At 37.8% G+C, this 19,566-nt stretch overlaps 1 protein-coding gene across 3 annotated transcripts in view; it reads right to left on the bottom strand.

Moving 5' to 3' along the window:
- The window catches only part of RBKS (ribokinase), a 71,265-nt gene that overhangs the window by 14,678 nt on the left and 37,021 nt on the right, over positions 1 to 19,566 (bottom strand). For all 3 annotated transcript variants that reach the window (XM_057371209.1, XM_057371199.1, XM_057371190.1), the window contains 2 exons: positions 16,261 to 16,352; positions 6,379 to 6,567 (listed from right to left, as the gene is read on the bottom strand). In XM_057371209.1, the coding sequence (XP_057227192.1) occupies positions 6,379 to 6,567; positions 16,261 to 16,352 (281 nt within the window). The remainder of the gene's footprint in view (positions 1 to 6,378; positions 6,568 to 16,260; positions 16,353 to 19,566) is intronic.

Genomic DNA, 19,566 nt, shown 5'->3' on the forward strand with positions numbered 1-19,566 from the left:
AAAAAGAAAAAGAAAAAGAAAAAGAAAAAGAAAAAGAAAAAGAAAAAGAAAAAGAAAAAGAAAAAGAAAAAGAAAAAGAAAAAGAAAAAGAAAAAAAGAAAAAGAAAAAGGGAAAAAAAAGAAAATAAAAGAGCTACTTTTTAGGGTTAGGGAAAAAGAAATGGGAAAGCCACAAAAGTTTACTCCTTGTTTCATCTTTGGGTAGGAAAAGGTTAAACACTCAACATTTTTCTTTTCTTAGCAAGTTAGAGAACTGTACATCAGACACATTGTCTGCCAAATGCTTCATTTGCTACCAGCTGCATTTTTACTTTGTTGAGAGATAGCTGAAATAAAATCACTGTTCTTTGTGCAAACGGCATGCTAAATAATGCACGGCTACAAGATTATTAAATAGCAAAGGCATTTGATAATATTGGAGTCAACCACAAGTCCCACTTCTGCTGATGCACAGAATTTTGAGTAATTAGTCATTGCACAGAGTGTTGTATTTATATCCCCTTGAGCCTCAGACGTTAGGCCACAAAGTCAGGAGACAAAGAATTGCTGTTATTAGGAGGACTGTTTTGGATTTATTTATATTCTAAGGCTTTATTTCAGTGTCCACTTCACTGCTCTGGCTCAGGCTTCCTCCAAACCAGAAGACAGAGCTAAGTCAGAGAATTTTAGTGTAAACCATATTTTTGCAGACAAGACCTCTCAACTTCAAGCAGAAGCACTTCAATGAGTTTGCAAAGCCCCCAAAGAAGCACAACTGGCCTGAGGTTACATGACAAGCCTGGGAAAAAGGCCTCCCAGGTTCTGTTCTGATCTCTAACAGACGTCTCATGGCTTATATGCAACACATTAATAGCAGCTCCAATTTATGGACAGATAAATTGGGATACAAAGAAGACACGTAACTCTTCCARGGATTTACACCAAGTCTTTTGCAGAGCTCTGGAACTCTTAATCAGTCCTTTGTTCAAATTGCTAAACCACACTGCCTTCTTTAGACCACAATTGCTGTACAGGCCTGAATACTATGACATATCTAAAATTATATAGCTATACACTTATATGAGGCTTTATTAAAATAAAGGTTGTGTAACATCTTCCGAGTTCAATACAAAGCTGCTCAGTGAGCAATCTACTGTTTAAAGACAGCCTTCATAACTCTCTCTCCTAGTAAAAGAGACAGATCTAATAAATTGTAATAAGAGATCTGAGGGGAACAACAGGATTAGAACACAAAACATCTGATGACAATTTACATAGTAGCAATGAGATTTTCTGTTGCAGAACCGACATGAAAAAATAATGGTAACATTTATGATTATGACAAACTCTATGTACGGTATCTCTGAGAATATTGCACAGAACAGAACTATATAGAATAAATCATATGCTCATGTCAAATTTCAGGCAGAGTAGGTTAAATGTTGAATTTTATCCTGTCCCCTAAATAAGTTTCATATTTACAAGCATGGTACGTCAACCTGTAAGCTTCTTTTAGCAGGTTGTGCAATCTCTTTATCTAAAAAGCACAATGAGACACAGAAAATGCTGGTAATATAAGAAATTACATGGCAAATGTAATCGTTGTGCTAATGCAGGATCTTTTGCACACAACAGTGGTATGTGTAAACCCAGAGGTCAGCTGATGAAGAGATCTAGAATAAAGCAATTATACCATGCATTTAGAAGACCAGATGAGATGAAAATTAAAAAGTCACCCTAACTGGTACAAGTATATATTCGGCATCTTGATCCAAGCTGGGCTATGGAGCAAACTAGAGGTTACAAAAACTAACCCTAGATGACCTTCTCCTCAAAGTGATCTTGGTGCTGTAACCTAGAAATTGGGGGCCAACAGAGGGGAAGCTCTGGCTTACTTAGAGGGCACCTCGTTTTCCACTAATACCACTGTACAGGAGAGATGCTGCCAGTGCCAGCTCTCCAGTTCAAATCATGGACCCTAGACAGGACAACCCACCTTCATCTGCAAGCAGCAACCACAGAGCAAATCCCAGAGCCAGCAGACGTGTTCCAGCCTGCCATAGCCACTGACCACCAGACTGCCCCACCTCCAGAGGAGGACTGCCATGGCTCTGAAGCCCAGATCCAGAGTAACCTGGAGCTCCAGAYAGCCTGAATGCCTCCACAATGTCCACCTGCACATACCAAGCCCCAGGTAGTACCTTGGGGAGTTGACTTGGTTCCCAGCTGTCACTTGAAGCACTCAGCTCCATACTATCCCATAGTGCTTTTTTTTTCCAAAATGGAAGGGAACTAATCTCACTGGCTGGCCAAATTCCAGCTTTGAGTAATTACATTCTTCTGACAAATTTTCCTTGGCAGCTTCAATGGAATATAATTAGTAAACGTAAATAGATGTAAATAGTGCTGTAAATTATACTTTGCGTGATTGTCAGAAGCAGAGGGAGATGAGGGTGAAGGGGCAAAAAGAGCAGAGCTTCTTTCTCCTGTATGGATGAAGCTGTGGTCTTCTCTCAACAGACCACGTATGTCACTGCCAAGACAGCTTGTTCGGGGCTACTGCAGCAGCAGATGTCAAAATCCAGGATCATCGTGTTGCTCATCACACAGATCATCCCCTTCACCTCAAGTACAATTCTGACACGACAGTGTTCAGTCATGTCCCACAGCTGTTTGTGAGCAGCTGCTGGGCGCCACCTCAGCTGCGCTTCTGCTTCAGCAGCAGGCAAACCGCTCCACACACACGAGACTGCAAAATGTGTGTATATATTATTGTTTTCTATGAAATGCTTATCAAATTTGTGAATGATTTGTGAAACCTTCTGCTACCAACAGAAGAAGTGTCATATAAATGGAATTATATAATTACCCTTCACAGCTATTTTAATGCAGCTTAATGTACTAGTTTCACCTACAGTGGAAATAGCTTATTCCAAAAATAAAGTGCATGCATATATTTAACTTAATATAGTCAAGTAAATTTAAAAGCATCTATTTAAAGCAATGAAAATAGAATATAATGTATACCTATCCTATATTAGTACTTTATTATTTGTCAAATGTCTCATGTACGTCAACTGCTTCAAATACAAATTGATACAGCTAGTGAACTTAATCAGACCTTTCTGTCATACAGAAAATTTGAGGACGATTTTTCAATAATTCACTTGTTTTCCTGTTTATTCAAAATTTGCACAGAGAAAGTAGAGAGCAGAAACTAGTAAAATGAGGGGAAAGTTAATTTTCTTAACAAAAGCTTATTGCACTAGTTYAACTATAACAGGAGAAACAGATGTTTCAGCTTTACAATACCATGTCTTGCAAAACATCCCTCTGAACAGCTATTCGTGCTCTACATGTTTTGGACTGTGCATGGAGAGCTCTGCTAACAGTCACCAGAAGTATTGCATACATTACCAAAGCCCACACTAAGATAATTAGCGCTAAAAAAAAAGAGCCAACAGGCCTTTTTTCCCCCTTTATAGTATTGATTTAGTGTGGGTGAAAAATGCCAGATTCATGTTCCACCACAGCATGGAARATGGAGCCAGCTTTTCCCAGTGTTCTGCCAATAAATGCTTAGATTWACCACCTCAAGAGTTAGGATGAAGAACCAGGCTCCACAGTCTATCAAACCTTAGTGTCTCTGATGAACCTATGAACATGGAGAACAGRGAGCACACAAACTGGGACAAGGAAGTCAAATTCTCACTTTATGGCTGTACCTACCCAAGTGTTTTGTTGTTCAAAAATTCCTAAAATTGCTGTGGACAACGGAAATTACCAGGAGTCAGTACTGAAGTTGCAGCWCTGCAGAGAGGACTCTGGGCAGTGGAAGCAGCTATGGAAAATTTCTACAGTGAAAGGCGACTTTGCAGCTRATTTTGTATCTTACATGTGTATCTTTTAAATGGCAAACTCTGTTTTTTAATAAGGACTCTGCAGCCTTTTGCAAATTCTGTGATAGGGTACACACGTCATTTAACTCATTGTCTGGCAGTAACTTTACCTTCTGCAGATCTAAACAATATCAATATGAATACAGGCATGTAACTGGATATAATTGTGCCTGGTCCCTGAGATGCTGAAGTCAGGACAGTTTGAGGTAGCAACTTTTTTTTTAGTATCAAATGGCATGCTAAGAGCATACCCATGAACCATTCTGAATACCCTGTGGGTAGTAAGCCACCTCACAGCTTGACCCTTCCCATGGGGAAGGATGTACTGTGGACATCGTTTGAACAAAGTAACACATCCTACTAGAATGTTTAATGCTTATTTTAATAATAGAGCAATCCAGRTTAGCTGAGTATGACATTATTTTGCTTAGTTATTGTAAGGGTTGCTTTAAAACCACTTGCTTTCAGGCAAAGTGATAATCAGGCTAAGCACGACAAGACTTTTATAATGGAAGGCCAACACATATTTTTTCATTTAGGCTGCAAGAATAAACYGAGCACAGCTGTTTTACTGAAAACAACCCACTGGTATTTAAATAGATTAACAAAATTAACTGTGAAAATCCTCTGCTATGTGGAAGCCAATAACCTGTTGGCCACAAGGAGGCAGGGCAAGGATTTAGTAAACTCMAAGAAAATGCTTTTATTTAAAATACAAAGAGTTTTTTTAAAAGGAGCATTACATTGGTTCAGACATGAAACTCGGAACTGCTAGGCAAGATAAAAAGCATTTTTCATCCACAGTGTGTGGTTTCAGTACTGCTGTTTTATTCCAAGAGCAGCAAATCTTTATCTTTAAGATACCAAACAATAGCTGATCTGGAAGCAATTTTTGTCTTTTGAAGAAACAGATCACACATATTTCTTCAACTTCACTTCAACAATATCATTTCTGTGTAATACAGAAAAAAGCTGTGACAGTAAGCTCTGATAGCAGTAGTGGATTTACCAACTCAGCAAGAAACCGTACTGCCAAGTTCACAAGGTGTTGCTCCCAGGCTAATAAATCCTTCTGGGCAGCTTTGGGAGCTGTGCCTTWCAATTCCTTGGCACTTTTAATTCTGGGCTAAGAGCAAGCAGAGGCAATTTGGCACCTGTAGTACGCTACCAGGAACCTTATGTACAGTGCAGTGATGCCTCCTTCCCCTAACTAAAAATTTAAGACATTCCAAAACCAGCACTAACCCAAGGTCATACTTCTAAATGACAGAGGGGCAAAAGAGGAAAATAAAGCCACRTATCTCTATTTCAGAGTTATACAGAAAAAATGTTATACTGAACAATGAAACAATGCTTTTCATAGTATCAGAATATCACAGTCCAAACCTATGAGCAATCTTCTGATTGAGAGGAAGTGACTTTACTCTTAGCTCTGCTACAGCATGCTACTGACCTAGGTAATTTCATCTCCCTGTGCCTCTGTTCTCTCATCCTTTAAGMAGTTGCCTTTCCTCTTTGTGAATCAGTATGAGGTCCATGGATAAAAAACAGGCTACAAGAACCAGTTATTATTAATGCAATTCAGATAAGGAATGTACCAGATGGTAAAATCTCCAGGATTTTAATGAACTATTGTAACAGAACATATGTAATATGACGTTATTATAACAGGCATTTAAATGTATAGTTAGTACATACAACATGACCTTCTCTGCTCTCAGTAACTCCACTGGAATTATTTTGGATTTATGTCAGATAATACCAGGAACACAAAATAGCCCCATATGTGCAATGTGGTAAGGTTTTCACAGCAATGCTATCTTAACTATTGCCTGTCCTGTTTCTATCTTTTGCTGGGGGTATTGTATTTTGTGGTTTCACAGAGTATGTCTTCTCCATTTAGACCTGAGCAGGAAGTAAAAAAAGTACCCTAGTGTCAAAGATTCAAATGCATCTAACCAAGCATCCCTTACATATCATCATAAAATAGTCATCATAAAGCAAGAAGAACTTTTGKGGTTTTTTCACTATATTCCATAAAAATTATGTCTTTAATCACCTTATGTTAGATTTAGTAAGTAATTCATGCTTTGTCAGAAGAATCAAACATTCTGTTTCAGACTGTGAGTAGTATCTCCATTCTCTCACAGTGTTCAACTTCTGGACAAGATTAATTATATGACTGGGCAAAGGTGAAAAAATAGGAYTTCAGCTCAAGCAACTGGCATTACACATTACAGAGACAGGTATTTATTTCAGTAAAGGAGGAACACGAGGACACCTTTAATATGTATAATGATTCTAGCTCATCCAGAATACAGTCTATAAAAYTCAGGTGAACTGACTTTTAATATATACAGCACTGGAAGCAAGATATCAATTTCACATCATAAATGAGCCTTTGTGCTAGTGCCCAAAGATTTGGCTGATTACTCACTGCTTTCCTTTAGTGCTTAAGCAGTCTTTTCCAAAGCAAGACAGTTAAACCACAAAAACGTACCGTAGTGTCCACAGCCCTGACCTTCCCAGCAGGAACGTGCTTTGGAATGGTTTCGTCTCCTGATATCATCATGCAGCCTTCTGCTCCAAGAGTAACGATTACGAGCTTACACCCTCTTTCTAACAGCATGCGTCCCACCTTTTCAGCATCTTCCAGGTTGCCAACTGGGATGCCCGTTAAAATTTCTGCCTGGAAAACAACCCACGCAAATGAAAATCACAATCTGACAGCATTCATTTTTGGACAACAGTTGCATTTGAAAACAATATTCAGTATCTTTTTAAAATGTGTATTATAGGATGATCATGAAACCACTTCCTACGCTGATATTCAGCTGTGTCTTGCTCCTTGCTTGAAATCAGTGTGTACTTCAGGCACAGCAGACTAACAGAGAGCAGCTTCGGCGGAGAGACACAGGAGGTGTGGGTTCTGTTCCAGCTTCTACAACTCACCTGGCATACAATCCTTAGTGAAATCCCATTTCTACCACATGCCYCAGTTTTTTCATCTATGAAATGGACACAATGGCACTGTCTTGGCAAAAGCATTTTGTAGTTTAATGTGAAAAAATGCTACAAGACAACTTGGTCAGTATTCTTGAGGGATATTTATCATTAAGTTAGAAACTTTTAAAATATTTTTAGAAATTCTCAGTGTTCAGCTAGAGGGACATCAGAAGGAAAAATCTCTTCCAGGAAAAGAAAATTGCTCAACTTTGACCACTCTGTTCAGTTTAACATATTTTTTTGGATGAGAACACCTAAAATYTATCTGAAGTCCTCTTTGGACAAARGCCCATTAAAAGATTATTATATATTTGTGTTATGGCCATATCCATAGGCCTCTGTCAACTGTGCTGGCTCTGCGCAAACACAGTTAAACACTTCTTCTAATTGATAGTGAGTTTAAGTAAACTTCTCCCAGCTGGGTCTTAAAATTAATCTCTTAGTTCCACCCAACTAAGAGCAAAATTTCCCCAAAATCTGCAATGAAGACTTCAGAATCAAACAACATTTTCACTACTTCATATATTTTCTTGATGGCATAGTACTGTCAAGTGTCATGTACTATTTCATTTCTTTTTGGCAGGGAAGAGAACAAGAATGAAACAGGAAGAAAGGAAAGAGAAATGGTCTTTTCTCTCAAATAGTATACCAGGCAGTACTCCTGCATAATACAGTATGCCTTCAACTGTAAGTAAACAGATATATTACATTTTGCTGTCTTTACCAAATTTTGTCCTGCTTGCCTGAGAAAAGGGGAGCCTCCCTGTATTATAACCTTACATTATAAGGTTGCTGCTGGATCTTGAAGAATGCAGTTTGAAGCATTTTCAGATAAATGCCTCATAGCTGAGCATACCTTCCACACTCCTTGGGCTTATTTTCAGTGGAAAACTTTCTTTGGAACCTATTCAGCAGCTACTCTCCTGACCTTTGCTGCATGGGCAGCTCAGCTCCTTGGGAAACAGCTGCTGAAATATTTCCAACTACTTTCCTTTGCATGACTGAAATTTGAATTCAGAGCTCGTAGTTCTTGATGTACCGAACTGTAAACTACAGTGATTAAACAACTGCTCTCACGGAGCACAGGCCATGCCTGTAGTAAGGAGAGGGCGGGCAGACAGCTGGGGACAGGAACTWCTACAGCCATCTCCAAGCAAACCGCCCCCAGCTGTGAGTCAGTGCCTTGCTCACCACTGTCATTTCCTGAGTTTCAGCCTGACCCCGGCGGGAGAAGCCACCCTTAGGCTCTCAAGGGCCACTTTATGCCAACACACTCCCTCGAGTTTATAGTATCACTAGCAAAGTACTTACTGGTTTTCATTTTTAAACTTATGTGACCAAGTTCTGCAGTCCCTACTTAGACAAATGCACAAATTATTTCAAACACTGTTGATCTGAACACTATGAGGCAGAGCCTGGTGGCAGGACTTGGTTGTTAAACCTTTGCACTGCGGAGGCAAGGTGTGGTCCACTGCGGAGGCAAGGTGTGGTCAACATGTACATGCAATTTAAAATTACTTTTTTTAACCACATTGATCCCAGACAAGAATATAGTAAGACTTAAACTACAGGAAGGCAACCAGATCTATCCCATTTTCTCTTTGGCATGTCACCATGCTGCCTGAACTACTCTTGCAGTATAAACTAGTTAAGCATATAAAAATATTTCAGTTTTTAAAAGGTCATAAAAGTATTTTCAAGTACAAAAATTTGTTTCAAAAAGTATCTCACAAAGCCTTTTGAATTTATCTTCTTGCAAGGTTTCCAAGGAATTAATACACTAATAATGGTTTTGAAGTAACTACACATAGATGATAAACAGTATTAAAACATATATGTACATTCTGTTTAAGTATCTAAAGAGTCCACATCTCTTCATGAATTTTAAGATCTCTGGAGCAGAAACTATGTACTCCTGTATCCAGAACACCTCATACACTGCATTACAGGAATAAAAATGCATTAACACAAATCCTTGAATGGAATAGGCAAACTGAATTTTCAGTTTACTTTATGAGGTGCAATAATTCCAAATATTCTACCTCTCTTGCAAAGTCTCCAGGATGAAAGTGGATTTGGTTTCAGTAGAGAAACAGTAAATCTAATATTGGTTTATTTATGTGGTATTTATACTTCCGTAAGCTCATGAGCAAGGTAAATGAAGTATTTAAATATAATATTCTTCCTAATGAAATGCACATTCTGTACTCCWCTTTGTGCTTCCTGTGTCTAAAACCAACAGAATTTTTTTGCTTGAGTAGCGAAAGAATTGTTTTGGGACTGACATGCGAAAGGTTTTGTAGAAATCTTTCTTTTCATCTTTACACTGCTTATACCAATRAACAAAATTATTTTGGACAGAGTCTGTATAAAAGTAGATCTTCAGCTGCTTCAAACTACTATCATCTAGCTCATCTACAGCAGGATGGTAAAACTAAAAAACACTGGAACAAGCTGGAAGAACCATAAAAGCAGCAGAAGCCAGACAGATTCTGTGCCAATAATTAGAGATTGCGGTAAATGTCAACTGATGTTAAATACTGTGGTGAGTTTTTAAGTTCCTCCCTTCAGTAGAATCTTATTTAAAAAACAAACTGTGGTACAATTGAGGGAAATAACTAATGGTTATGTAAAGAAAAAATCAAGTAACAATACTAAAAGCCCAATGTGGACATTTGCCATAGTACTGTACAAAAGAGCAGCAAATGAAAATTTTTTTTTTCTGCAGTTAGTCTCATAAAACTACTCCRTTAAACTGAGTATTAAAGCAAGACGACATTCCACACAACTGCTGTCAGAATAAACATATGATGGATATTATATGATTAATCTACAAACTATTTTCATAATTTTGTTTACAAGAGCAGTAAAAAAATTTAACTAACACTTTTAATTTTACTGATATGAAGGTTCTTGGCCATAGTCCTCACTAATCTTAGTTAAATCGTCATCTCTCTTTAGACTGTGGAGTCTAGTCATGGTAAGCTGACACAAACCAGAATTGCTACAGGAAAAAAAATGGCCCTGCCTTTTTTCCTGCCACTCCTGTCCACATGGCCCACTCTCTTGTGCCAGAACAGCCATTTGTGTGGCCTGGAAACAAACTGGATTGCAAGGTAGATCTGTGTTAAAATTAACACCATCCCCAGTCCCACATTACCCCCAAAAGTCAATCCAAAACAATTAACTTCTTTCAACAGCAGTAGTAATTTACAATGGCTAAAACTGAGAATGATCCTAGCATATGAACATTTGCCAGTTGTTCCTAGCTGTGGTGCATTTGGGGCAGCCACTTCCAGGGAGACATTCTGGATCCTCTGCTTGGCTGTTGCAAGACCAAATCTGCAGCATYGTATCTGGTTTTGGGATCTCTGGCACAAATGAGACACTGACCCATCACAGCACACTGCAGTGGAAGACATCAAGACAGTCAGAGGAGCAGAGACCAGGACAGACAGGAGGAGGCTGGGAGAAGCAAGTTCGTTCAGCCCTAAGAACTCCTGGCTAAGRGGAAATCTAATTGCTGTCTAGGGCAATTTAGTGTGTGGGTACACAGAACATGAAGCCAGAGCCTTCTTGAAGGTGCTCAGGGATGGGGCTAGAGACAACAAGCACAAACTGGAACATGGGAAATTCCAATATTAGGACAATCTTTTTCTCCACAAGGGTGATGAAGCAGTGGAACACGTGCCCAGAGGACACGCTGTCTCCAACCTTGGGAGATTCAGAACTTGACTGGACAAAGCCCTGAGCAATCCATCCTAAACTGGACATGCTTCACCGGGGTGTTGGACTAGCTGAACATCCAGAGATCTGTTCTTAACTTCCACATTCCTCTGATCCTCAGCAAATGTAAACTGGTGAAATAACAAGAAGTATTAATTCTTTGATGAGCAGTCTATCATTTGGACTGGGTTTTGTGCACCTAGCACAATAACAACTCTGCAAATGTTGCCAGGTACTGCTGGAAGAGAAATAATAAATAATAACAGGGAAACTGAAACCATTTTCAGGCTAATGCATCTAAAACTACATATGATAATTTAAAATATTTTTAATTTCAAATATTTAAACACAGTAAGTCAGCTGGCTGCAAACTTGGCCTGTACCTTAGGAGATTTCATTTGAGAATGACAAAACAAGAACTCAGTCTCATTAATTCTAACACATGTGAACAGTCTCCAAGAAGTAGTATAACAGATTTAGTGTATAAGAAATTGCAAGGTCAGGCCACAAGCCAAGCTAGTTCCAGTTGTTTCAAATTATAAAATTTTTATATACATACGGGCAGAAATACTTATCGTGCTAGAATAATTAAAAACTGATTGAAATGAATTGGCCTGAAGCTATTAATTTCCCTCCCAAAAGTAACATCTTTCATTTTAGACTAAATATGGGAAAATTCATTGTTTCCAGCAACTGATAAAATAGGGTTTAAAACAAAGATGGAAATAAAATATACTGTGAATTGCTGGCAACTTCTATTTAATGGCAGAATAGTAGCTTTTCCATTACTTAAAACAGAAGAGGCAAATTCAAGAGATGCTCTGAAATACTTTATTTCTAAAGGATTTGTTTTTGTTTTGACTTTTACAGATACAAATAATATTCCTTAAGAAAGATTTTCCTTAGTATTAATCTCTCTATATTAATAAGCAGTATCTTAAATGTCCTTATCCTAGACTATAGATAAAGTTTTATAAACTTGATATTCTCCGAATCTTGCAAAAGTCAATAATGTCTCTTGATTTTGGACATATAAATATTTCTTCCAAAAAATAATCTATCCTCTGGTAATAGATAGTAACATTTAAAGGGAAACAGTAGGAAAGTATCTATTTTTCTGTGCTATTTTAATACATCTTAGAGCTTTATTTAACAAAATTAGCAATTAACTTGTACTGCTTCTTACTATCAAAGCTCCAAAGTATTCTGCTAGCATTTAATTAAATCTTTGCAAGGCCTTCTTTAGAACAGAAGTCTGATACCCACTTTACATTAGGGAGAAAGTAGTTTCCAATTTTGCATTAAAATTAGCTTGTCAAACTTAATCATTTGCTGTAACCATTCAGGAGATTTTCTTCTCCTGAAGGGCTCCTCAGTATTCTTTGAACAGAGAAGCAGCTGTTCTTCAAAACGTTTAGGATCAAATTGAAATTGCTGATGTGCAATATATTTTGGTTCCTAACCTGCAGGGCTATGTAACTGCATGCACACGCTAAGAAAGAAAAACAACACATGAACTGTATTGACATTGTGGTTATGCCTAGAGCCATCTGCAGCAAGGRATCACACAAATACGTGGGAAAAAAAATGGTAAGTATTCCGAAGAGCTTGTCTTGTAAGAGGGTTGTCTCTTTTTCAACATTTATAGATGACTGAAAAGAACAACCATTAGTTTTCACCAGGATGACATTGGATACATTTATTTTTCGTTARAAGAATTAAGGGAATGGAGAACTAGCACATTCCTGCACAAACCTCAGGATTAGGCTGTGCTACATCTGGGAATTACCAAACTAGTCTCAACAAGCTTGATCTTTCTGGGAAAAGATAAAACTGAACTACAGGCTAAGCAAAGAAAGAACTGATAACCTTGCAAGATTTGTTCTGACTTTTTTTGTTCATGAACCACATAAAAAGAAAGTAATGTCAGACATAAAMCCCCTTGTTATTGCAACAAGCAAGAGTGAAAAACACAGCTTGTGAAGAGCCTTCTAGACAAACTAATGGTAGATAAYTCACTGATAGTGTAATTTTGTTTGCTTCTCTCTAGAACGTTAAATCCCTAAGAACAAGCTGTGCTGTTATACCAGATACCACATGTGATTTCATTAAATCCTAAAGCATTTAATAAAGAATGGAATATATAAAGTGTTGATGATGTATTTGATATTTGTATGTTTGAGAGCCAACATCCCATGGCCGACACTATAGCTGACATCTTTAAACTTTTATTCTGTGACAAAGGCATTGCAGATCAAAAATCCCAACCTTGAGAGCTGTACATAACAGAAACTTCTGACTCAGTAATAATTCACGTAATCACAAGTACACAACCCCATTTTTCTTATCTTTAATGATGCAAACACTTCGCATTGTCTGTAAGATGTTTTAAACTAAATGGCTGGAGTTCTGTTTGATAGGCAACATAATATTCCATTACAAACATAAAACATTTATAAATGTGTTACAAACTGCTCACATATTATCTACAAACCACGGGAAATTATAATTTAAAAGTATTTCTTGGCGAACAAGAAAGAGAGGGACATTATGATAAAATTGTGATAAATATTTGTAAATATAAATTCCTAAGAAAGGCAAAACAAGCAACAAAAAAAAGAAATCCATGTAAATATAATCTTGTTTTAGAACACACATGTGTGTTAAAAGGAATATTTTAGAAGCAGTTGAACTTGGTAGCTCTAAAGAATGAATCTTCTCACCCAAGGTGATTTATTAACTATTTAAAAGACTTAGTAAAGATAAAGCAGCAATACACAATTTTTTTTCCTGGAAGTAGCTAAAAATACCAGATTAAAAATAAAATATTCCAGAAAGGATAAAGCTGGAACATAAATAGGATTTTGATTAGAGAGAAGCCATTAGAGACTTAGAAATACCAATCAGGGTAGGCAATGAAGCTGGAACAGAACATCTCAGAAAGGCAGTTGTAAGCAGGACATTCAATAAATTTGACCATAGGGAATATTTTTTTTTTTAAATCCAGAAAGAATGAACATGGTGGCTCAGAGAAAAAGTCCATCTTATCCATATGCTCTTTTCTAAGTGTGAACACTAGAAACACTAGTGTGAACACTACTAGTAAACACTAAGGGGGGAAAACGGGATAAAAAGATCTTTTCCCAGTATATGTTAAGGATCATCAAAGTCTTAGGTGCTTCCTAATTTAAGATGATGATAGAAATACATATGTAGTTGGTTGAATGGATAAAGTWAAAAAAATTAGAATTATCTTTAAGATCTGTAGAATTTACTTGTTGCTTTTTAGTGCCATACAGAGATGTGACTGTATTTCTAGGTATGTAAACATCTATCTGTAAATCAAACTTCTCAAGTGTATTTGTTACAGAAATCTGAAATTAAAGAAAGCCATGACAGAAAACAGATGGTAWATGAACATTACTAAACAAATTACTAAACAAAATACTTTTAAAGTTGTGACATTAGAAAAACAAATGCTTGATTTTTCCTTTTTTCTCAGCAAAAGGAAAGGAACAATGGCAATAGTTCATCCCTGAAAATCAATTCAATACAAATCAGACACACAGAGAAAACGAAATAAAACCAAATTGAATATTACATTTGTGCTAAACATAATCAATTTCATTGCAAAGTTTCAAAGGGTTGTTTTTAAAAACAAGGGTATTTATGTGTCACTGTTGTTCTCAGAATATGGTGTAAGAGTCCTACATTTGGATCTATTCTCCCATGATATGGCTGGCAGGAACTTCAATATGTCTAGCATTTCCATAAATYTAGAAGAGATTAAGCCTCCTCAACAGCAGAACCTGAGCAGATTTCTGTGCCTGACCTTGCACACAGTGATCCCAGCTATCTTCACATGGTAATTACTTTTAAAAGAAAATAGCAGAAAATAACGCAAACTGTACCCCCAGCTCTGCAGGAAAGGGTAGATGAGTGAGCAGGGATCTATTATAATTATACACCTGTATTTCTTGTTCCCTAAATAGAAGTAATTTTCTTTTCTCCATGTGGTGGTAATAATAATACCCCTGGCTCCAGCAAGCTAGAGTTCTCAACGAATGCCTCTTTCAAGACTGTCCCCTAGCAATAAAATACAACAAAGGGAAAACATTAACATGTGTGATGCAAAGAGAGGGAAGTCAGGAATAGACAAGTAATGAAAAACAAAGTTTTGTTTCTAACATATGGGGGATATATTTTTGCAGGGGAAAAAAATAACAAGTGGCATTATGAAACAAGCAAACAATGAATTACATTTATGAAATAGTGGGAGAGTATGGATGTTCTCAGCCCAAAATGTTAGCCATTGCACCAKCTGGCCAATCCAGAGGAATAGTCCAGGCATAAGAGCTTTCTGACAGATTTATCAAAACATGATACTGGTGTTCTGAGAGTCCCCTGAACAAGAATAAATACTTTGCCTTAGCCTTCTCTTCATCATATAGAGTTGAATTYTGACAACTCTTGGGCACAAGTGTCTGAGCCACAAATTGTATCACTGCCAGTTATCCTGGAAACTTTGGCATCCAGAGATGTGAGGAGCCATGGCATCTCCTACCTTGCTAATTCCATAATTCTCTGGAGTATGTGAACTTGACAGACACATAACTAAACATCCCAGTATAAAATTCAGATTTTTTTTTGGTTTTTGGGTTACTTAGGTTGATCCTTAATTACTAGAAGACTCATTGATTGAGAACTTCTGATATAGTTTGTGATGGGGTTTAACAGGTATTTCAAAAGAGGGTGATCAAGTCTTCAAGAACTTGCACTGACAGACATTGTCATCAGACAAAAAATGCTACAAGTAAGCAGGGCCATGCTTTTCTCTTAGGTCTTTCTCCTCCTCTCCACCCAAAGGGACCATGTTCATTGCAATCATGTTTCTGAGGAATAACTTTAACCCTGATCAAGGAACAGTAGCTATCCCCTAGGTTACTTCTCCCACATTTCTGTTTATATAAAGAGAGGGTGAAGGGAAGGAACACAGCATGCTTAATGCTAAAAAATGGCAAATTCAAACAAAGGTCTTATGAGATGAGGGTAATTTGTCTCTTGTGACAAAACCAATTTCCTTTGGGAGAAATAACACTCGRATTAGAAAAGAGAGGGAAGCAGGTGGAGAAGAAAAAGGAAAACATACAGTTGAAGGCCATAGAAGAGTCACTGAAAACAGAACTGACAGGAAGAGGCATATGAAGCCACTATTTACCATCAAGTGCAGCAAGCGTGCATCACCTCCTGGCAAGAGAGTTTAAAACTGTCGGAACACTATGGCTAATGCATTCCTGCTAATCATATCAAGGGACCACAGAAGAAGGACAAGGAACTATTTTAATATTTACCACTCAGTGATAACATTTAACAAGCATCCTTTTATGGATGTGTTTGAGTGATCTACTTGTAAGGAAGGCTGTACCCAATTTGCAAATTAGCAAACAGCTAATTTATTTTGAGTGCAATCTAAATTTATTCTMGAATACTCTGCTGGTTAGGCCAGGAATCAACCTGTCACCTTCAACAGTCCTACTTAAGAGCAGCCTGGCTCAATTTTCCTGCTACCTATGCTGCATTTCCAAGAAGAGTATCCTTCTGAAATTTTACTGCTTTAGGYTCTTTCTTTAAAATGACATATAACCATTACCTCAGTTTCATTGCAGCAGAAGATATCAGAATAGGTATAAAACTGTGGATCTAGGTCAGGAAGGGCTGGAGCTGGATTAAACAATGTCTTTACTGGAAAAAAAAAAGAAAAAAAAGAAAATCTAAATCTCTAGTGTTCTAGATTCATAAACCATCACTTGAAAGACCATTGTGTTTCAATCACAGACCCCAGTGTTTATTATTAACACAGAAATGACTCTCAGTTTCTGTATGCTTGTCTTATACAAATGCTAAAAGCTTTGTTTATTATATTAAAGTTTCATTCTAATTCATGTGAAGACACCTGTCATGATGGGAACATGACAGAAGAGTAACAGAAAAAATCGCCACAAAATTATGCAATCTAAAAGAAAAGAAAAAAAAGCCTTAGGCATGAATGCAATTTGTTTAACTGATGATGCTTCTTCCACAGTATCAATAAGCTTTACAAGAACTGATTTAGATCTAGACTTTTTCAGTGTTGCTGAGTTCTCTATATGAAGAATCACGAGTTGTGGAGTAATGAAGGGCATGTCCAGACAAGGAGTTAAATGTACTTCTGAATGTGTTACCTAACTTGTTCAAAATGCCACATTATAAAACTAATGTAGACAAGGCATTGTATATTTTTAATATGCTATCTGGCAGAGCTAGACCTAAACTTAACACATGGTAGAATACATTAGTTAACCTAACTTTAAACTGTAGTAGCCTAAGGCCCCTTGTAGCAGCAGAAAAGGTTTGTCATGAGGACAGTGTGACTTACCCACTATTAACACAGGAAGTCTGCAGCCTTAGTTTTTCACTTTGCCAATTCTATGATTAATACTTGTGTCTTAACCACAAGGCYATCATTTTTAAATAAAGCACACACTCTTACTTCAGAAAGATTCCTTATAGTCAGTGATCAAATCTTCCAATTTGGATGCCATTATTTTCAGTCCTAAACACATATTTAGACTGTAAGCTACAGCACATAATAGTTAGACACCCTGAACATCTCTGAATCCCAGTTAATGCCCTAACAGACAAAGATGCACAGAGACTTCTGAAATCTGAGTACCAAGAACTTTGGAAGTTAAGTGATTAACGCTTTGAAAGTTTAGGGGCTGAACAGCTTTATCATGCCTCTATCTGCCTCATTAAAAAGTAGTATTAAAGTGACAAAGACTTTTACTCAGAAGTCAGAAAATGCCAGGGTTAGGAATTGYAATGAAATCTTAATTTGGCTCCCTTATAGTATTACAATACAGTATRTATTGTAATAAATTCTTTAATTATATGATCACATACCACTGAAAAACAGCATGTGATCACATAATTAAAGACTGCAACATAATACATATGCAGAAAGGAGACAAATTAAGGTTTCACAGGCAACCTTAACTCTTGCATTTCCTATTTTCTGAACTGCAACCCTAATGAATTTTCTTAAACATAAAACTTTAAGTTATACTTTCCTAGGTAAAACAAACAAACAAGACATACTGGAAAACAGTCATGTGGTATCACACTGACACACACACATGGGTCAAGAGCAGCACTGGAAATGTTCCAACTTGGGTTTTAAGTAATACAGACTCTTCACAAATGCAGTGTAATACAGTACTATTAGTTTTCTCCCATATTTACTATCTGCTGAGCACACGGGGAGATAAACGAACACTAAGATCTTCTTTCAGGCTGTGAAAGACAGCATGGCTTTTAAACAGGATAATCTTTGGTCCTCCTAAGGAACCTATTTTCTGCCCAAATTCTTTCACAGAATCACTGAAGACATTGGCCTGTGTTGGATGGCCATTTCCCTTTGTCCTGTCACTATATGCTTTGTAAAAGGTTGGTGTCCATCTTTCTTGCAGGCTCCCTTCAGGTACTGGAAGGCTGCAATTATGTCATCCCTAAGATTTTTCTTGTCCAGGCTGAACAAACAAAATTCCCTCAGCCTTTCCTGAYAGGAGAAGTGATGCCTTCCCTCTAATCATCTTGGTGGCTGTGGACTCTCTTCACCAGGTCCATGTCCTTCCTGTGCTGGGTCCCCAGAGGTGGATGCAGTGTTCCAGGTGGGGTCTCACCAGAGGGGAGCAGAGGGGCAGAATCCCCTCCCTCCCCTGCTGCCGACGCTGCTTTGGATGCAGCCCAGGACACGTTTGGCTTTCTGGGCTGGGAGTGCACATGGCTGGGTCATGTMCAGCTTCTCACCCACCAGCACCCCAAAATCCCTTCTCAGCAGGGGTGCTCTCCATCTGTTCATCCCTAGGCTGTGTTGATAGCAGGGTTCCTCCATCCAGGTGCAGCATCTCACACTTGGTTTTGTTAAACCTCATGAGATTCCCAAAAGTCTGTTCCTCAAGCTTGTCACTTCTCTCCCTTTTTCAAGATCCATTCTCCTCAATGAGTTTTTATTCTTTACACCTCCTTGCATAGGAACCATGTAATTCTAACCTTTTTCACTCAATTTTCACCACATCATATCTCTTTATGGCCTATAGTGTCTTTGCCCACTTTTTGTGCCCACTTCCAGCCTGCTCCCTGACTGTACCTCCATATTCCAATCCCTACTCAACAAATCCTAATCTCTGCTCAAATTTTATTTCTATTTCAGCTTCTCCTTTCATCCTTCCTCKGCCATCCCCCAAAATTAAGTAAATATCTCCCAGGTTTCCTTTGTCTGAAATCAACTTTCCATCCCCAGCATTCCCATCCAGCATTGACTCTTACGTATTGAAATCAAACAACTTCCTGCTCTGGGCCTACAAGAGATCTTTAACAGTATAAAAGAAGTTGCCAACAGCCAGATTCAGGAATTACACTGGAAGTCATATTGCCCAAATAGACAAGTGTCTGTACGGACAGATGCTCAGGGGAAGCTCACTGTGAAGCTTTTAACAATTTTTTTGAAGTCTATGAGAAAGGTACTTATTTTCCAAAGACCGATAATACAGTTAAAATCAGGCTTCCATACCACTGTGAAAGCTTATCTTTAAAAGAAAGCTCCCTTGCTATCAAGTCTTAAGTAAATTTTAAGGTAGCTAGTATTCATAATTCAAAAGCTAGGGTAGGGTGGGAGGCATTTTCCATTGCCTGGTTTCTGCAACCACAGTGCTTTGGCAGAAATCACAGAGTTTAACCACAGAAAAACAGCTGTTATGAAAAATTGTAGCTCAAGATTAAAAACTTGAAGCATCCAAAAAATAGATCCATTTCTTGCAAGTAACATGGAATAATGAATAATCAGTGCCACAATGAGAGGATATCAGACATTAGGTGTCCCTCTCCAGCTTACAGAACCAGATGACCTCCACTGAAG

Source organism: Malurus melanocephalus, unplaced genomic scaffold, assembly GCF_030028575.1.
Source record: "Malurus melanocephalus ecotype Western Australia unplaced genomic scaffold, MMel_1.1 scaffold_5, whole genome shotgun sequence".
Classification (NCBI taxonomy): domain Eukaryota; kingdom Metazoa; phylum Chordata; class Aves; order Passeriformes; family Maluridae; genus Malurus; species Malurus melanocephalus.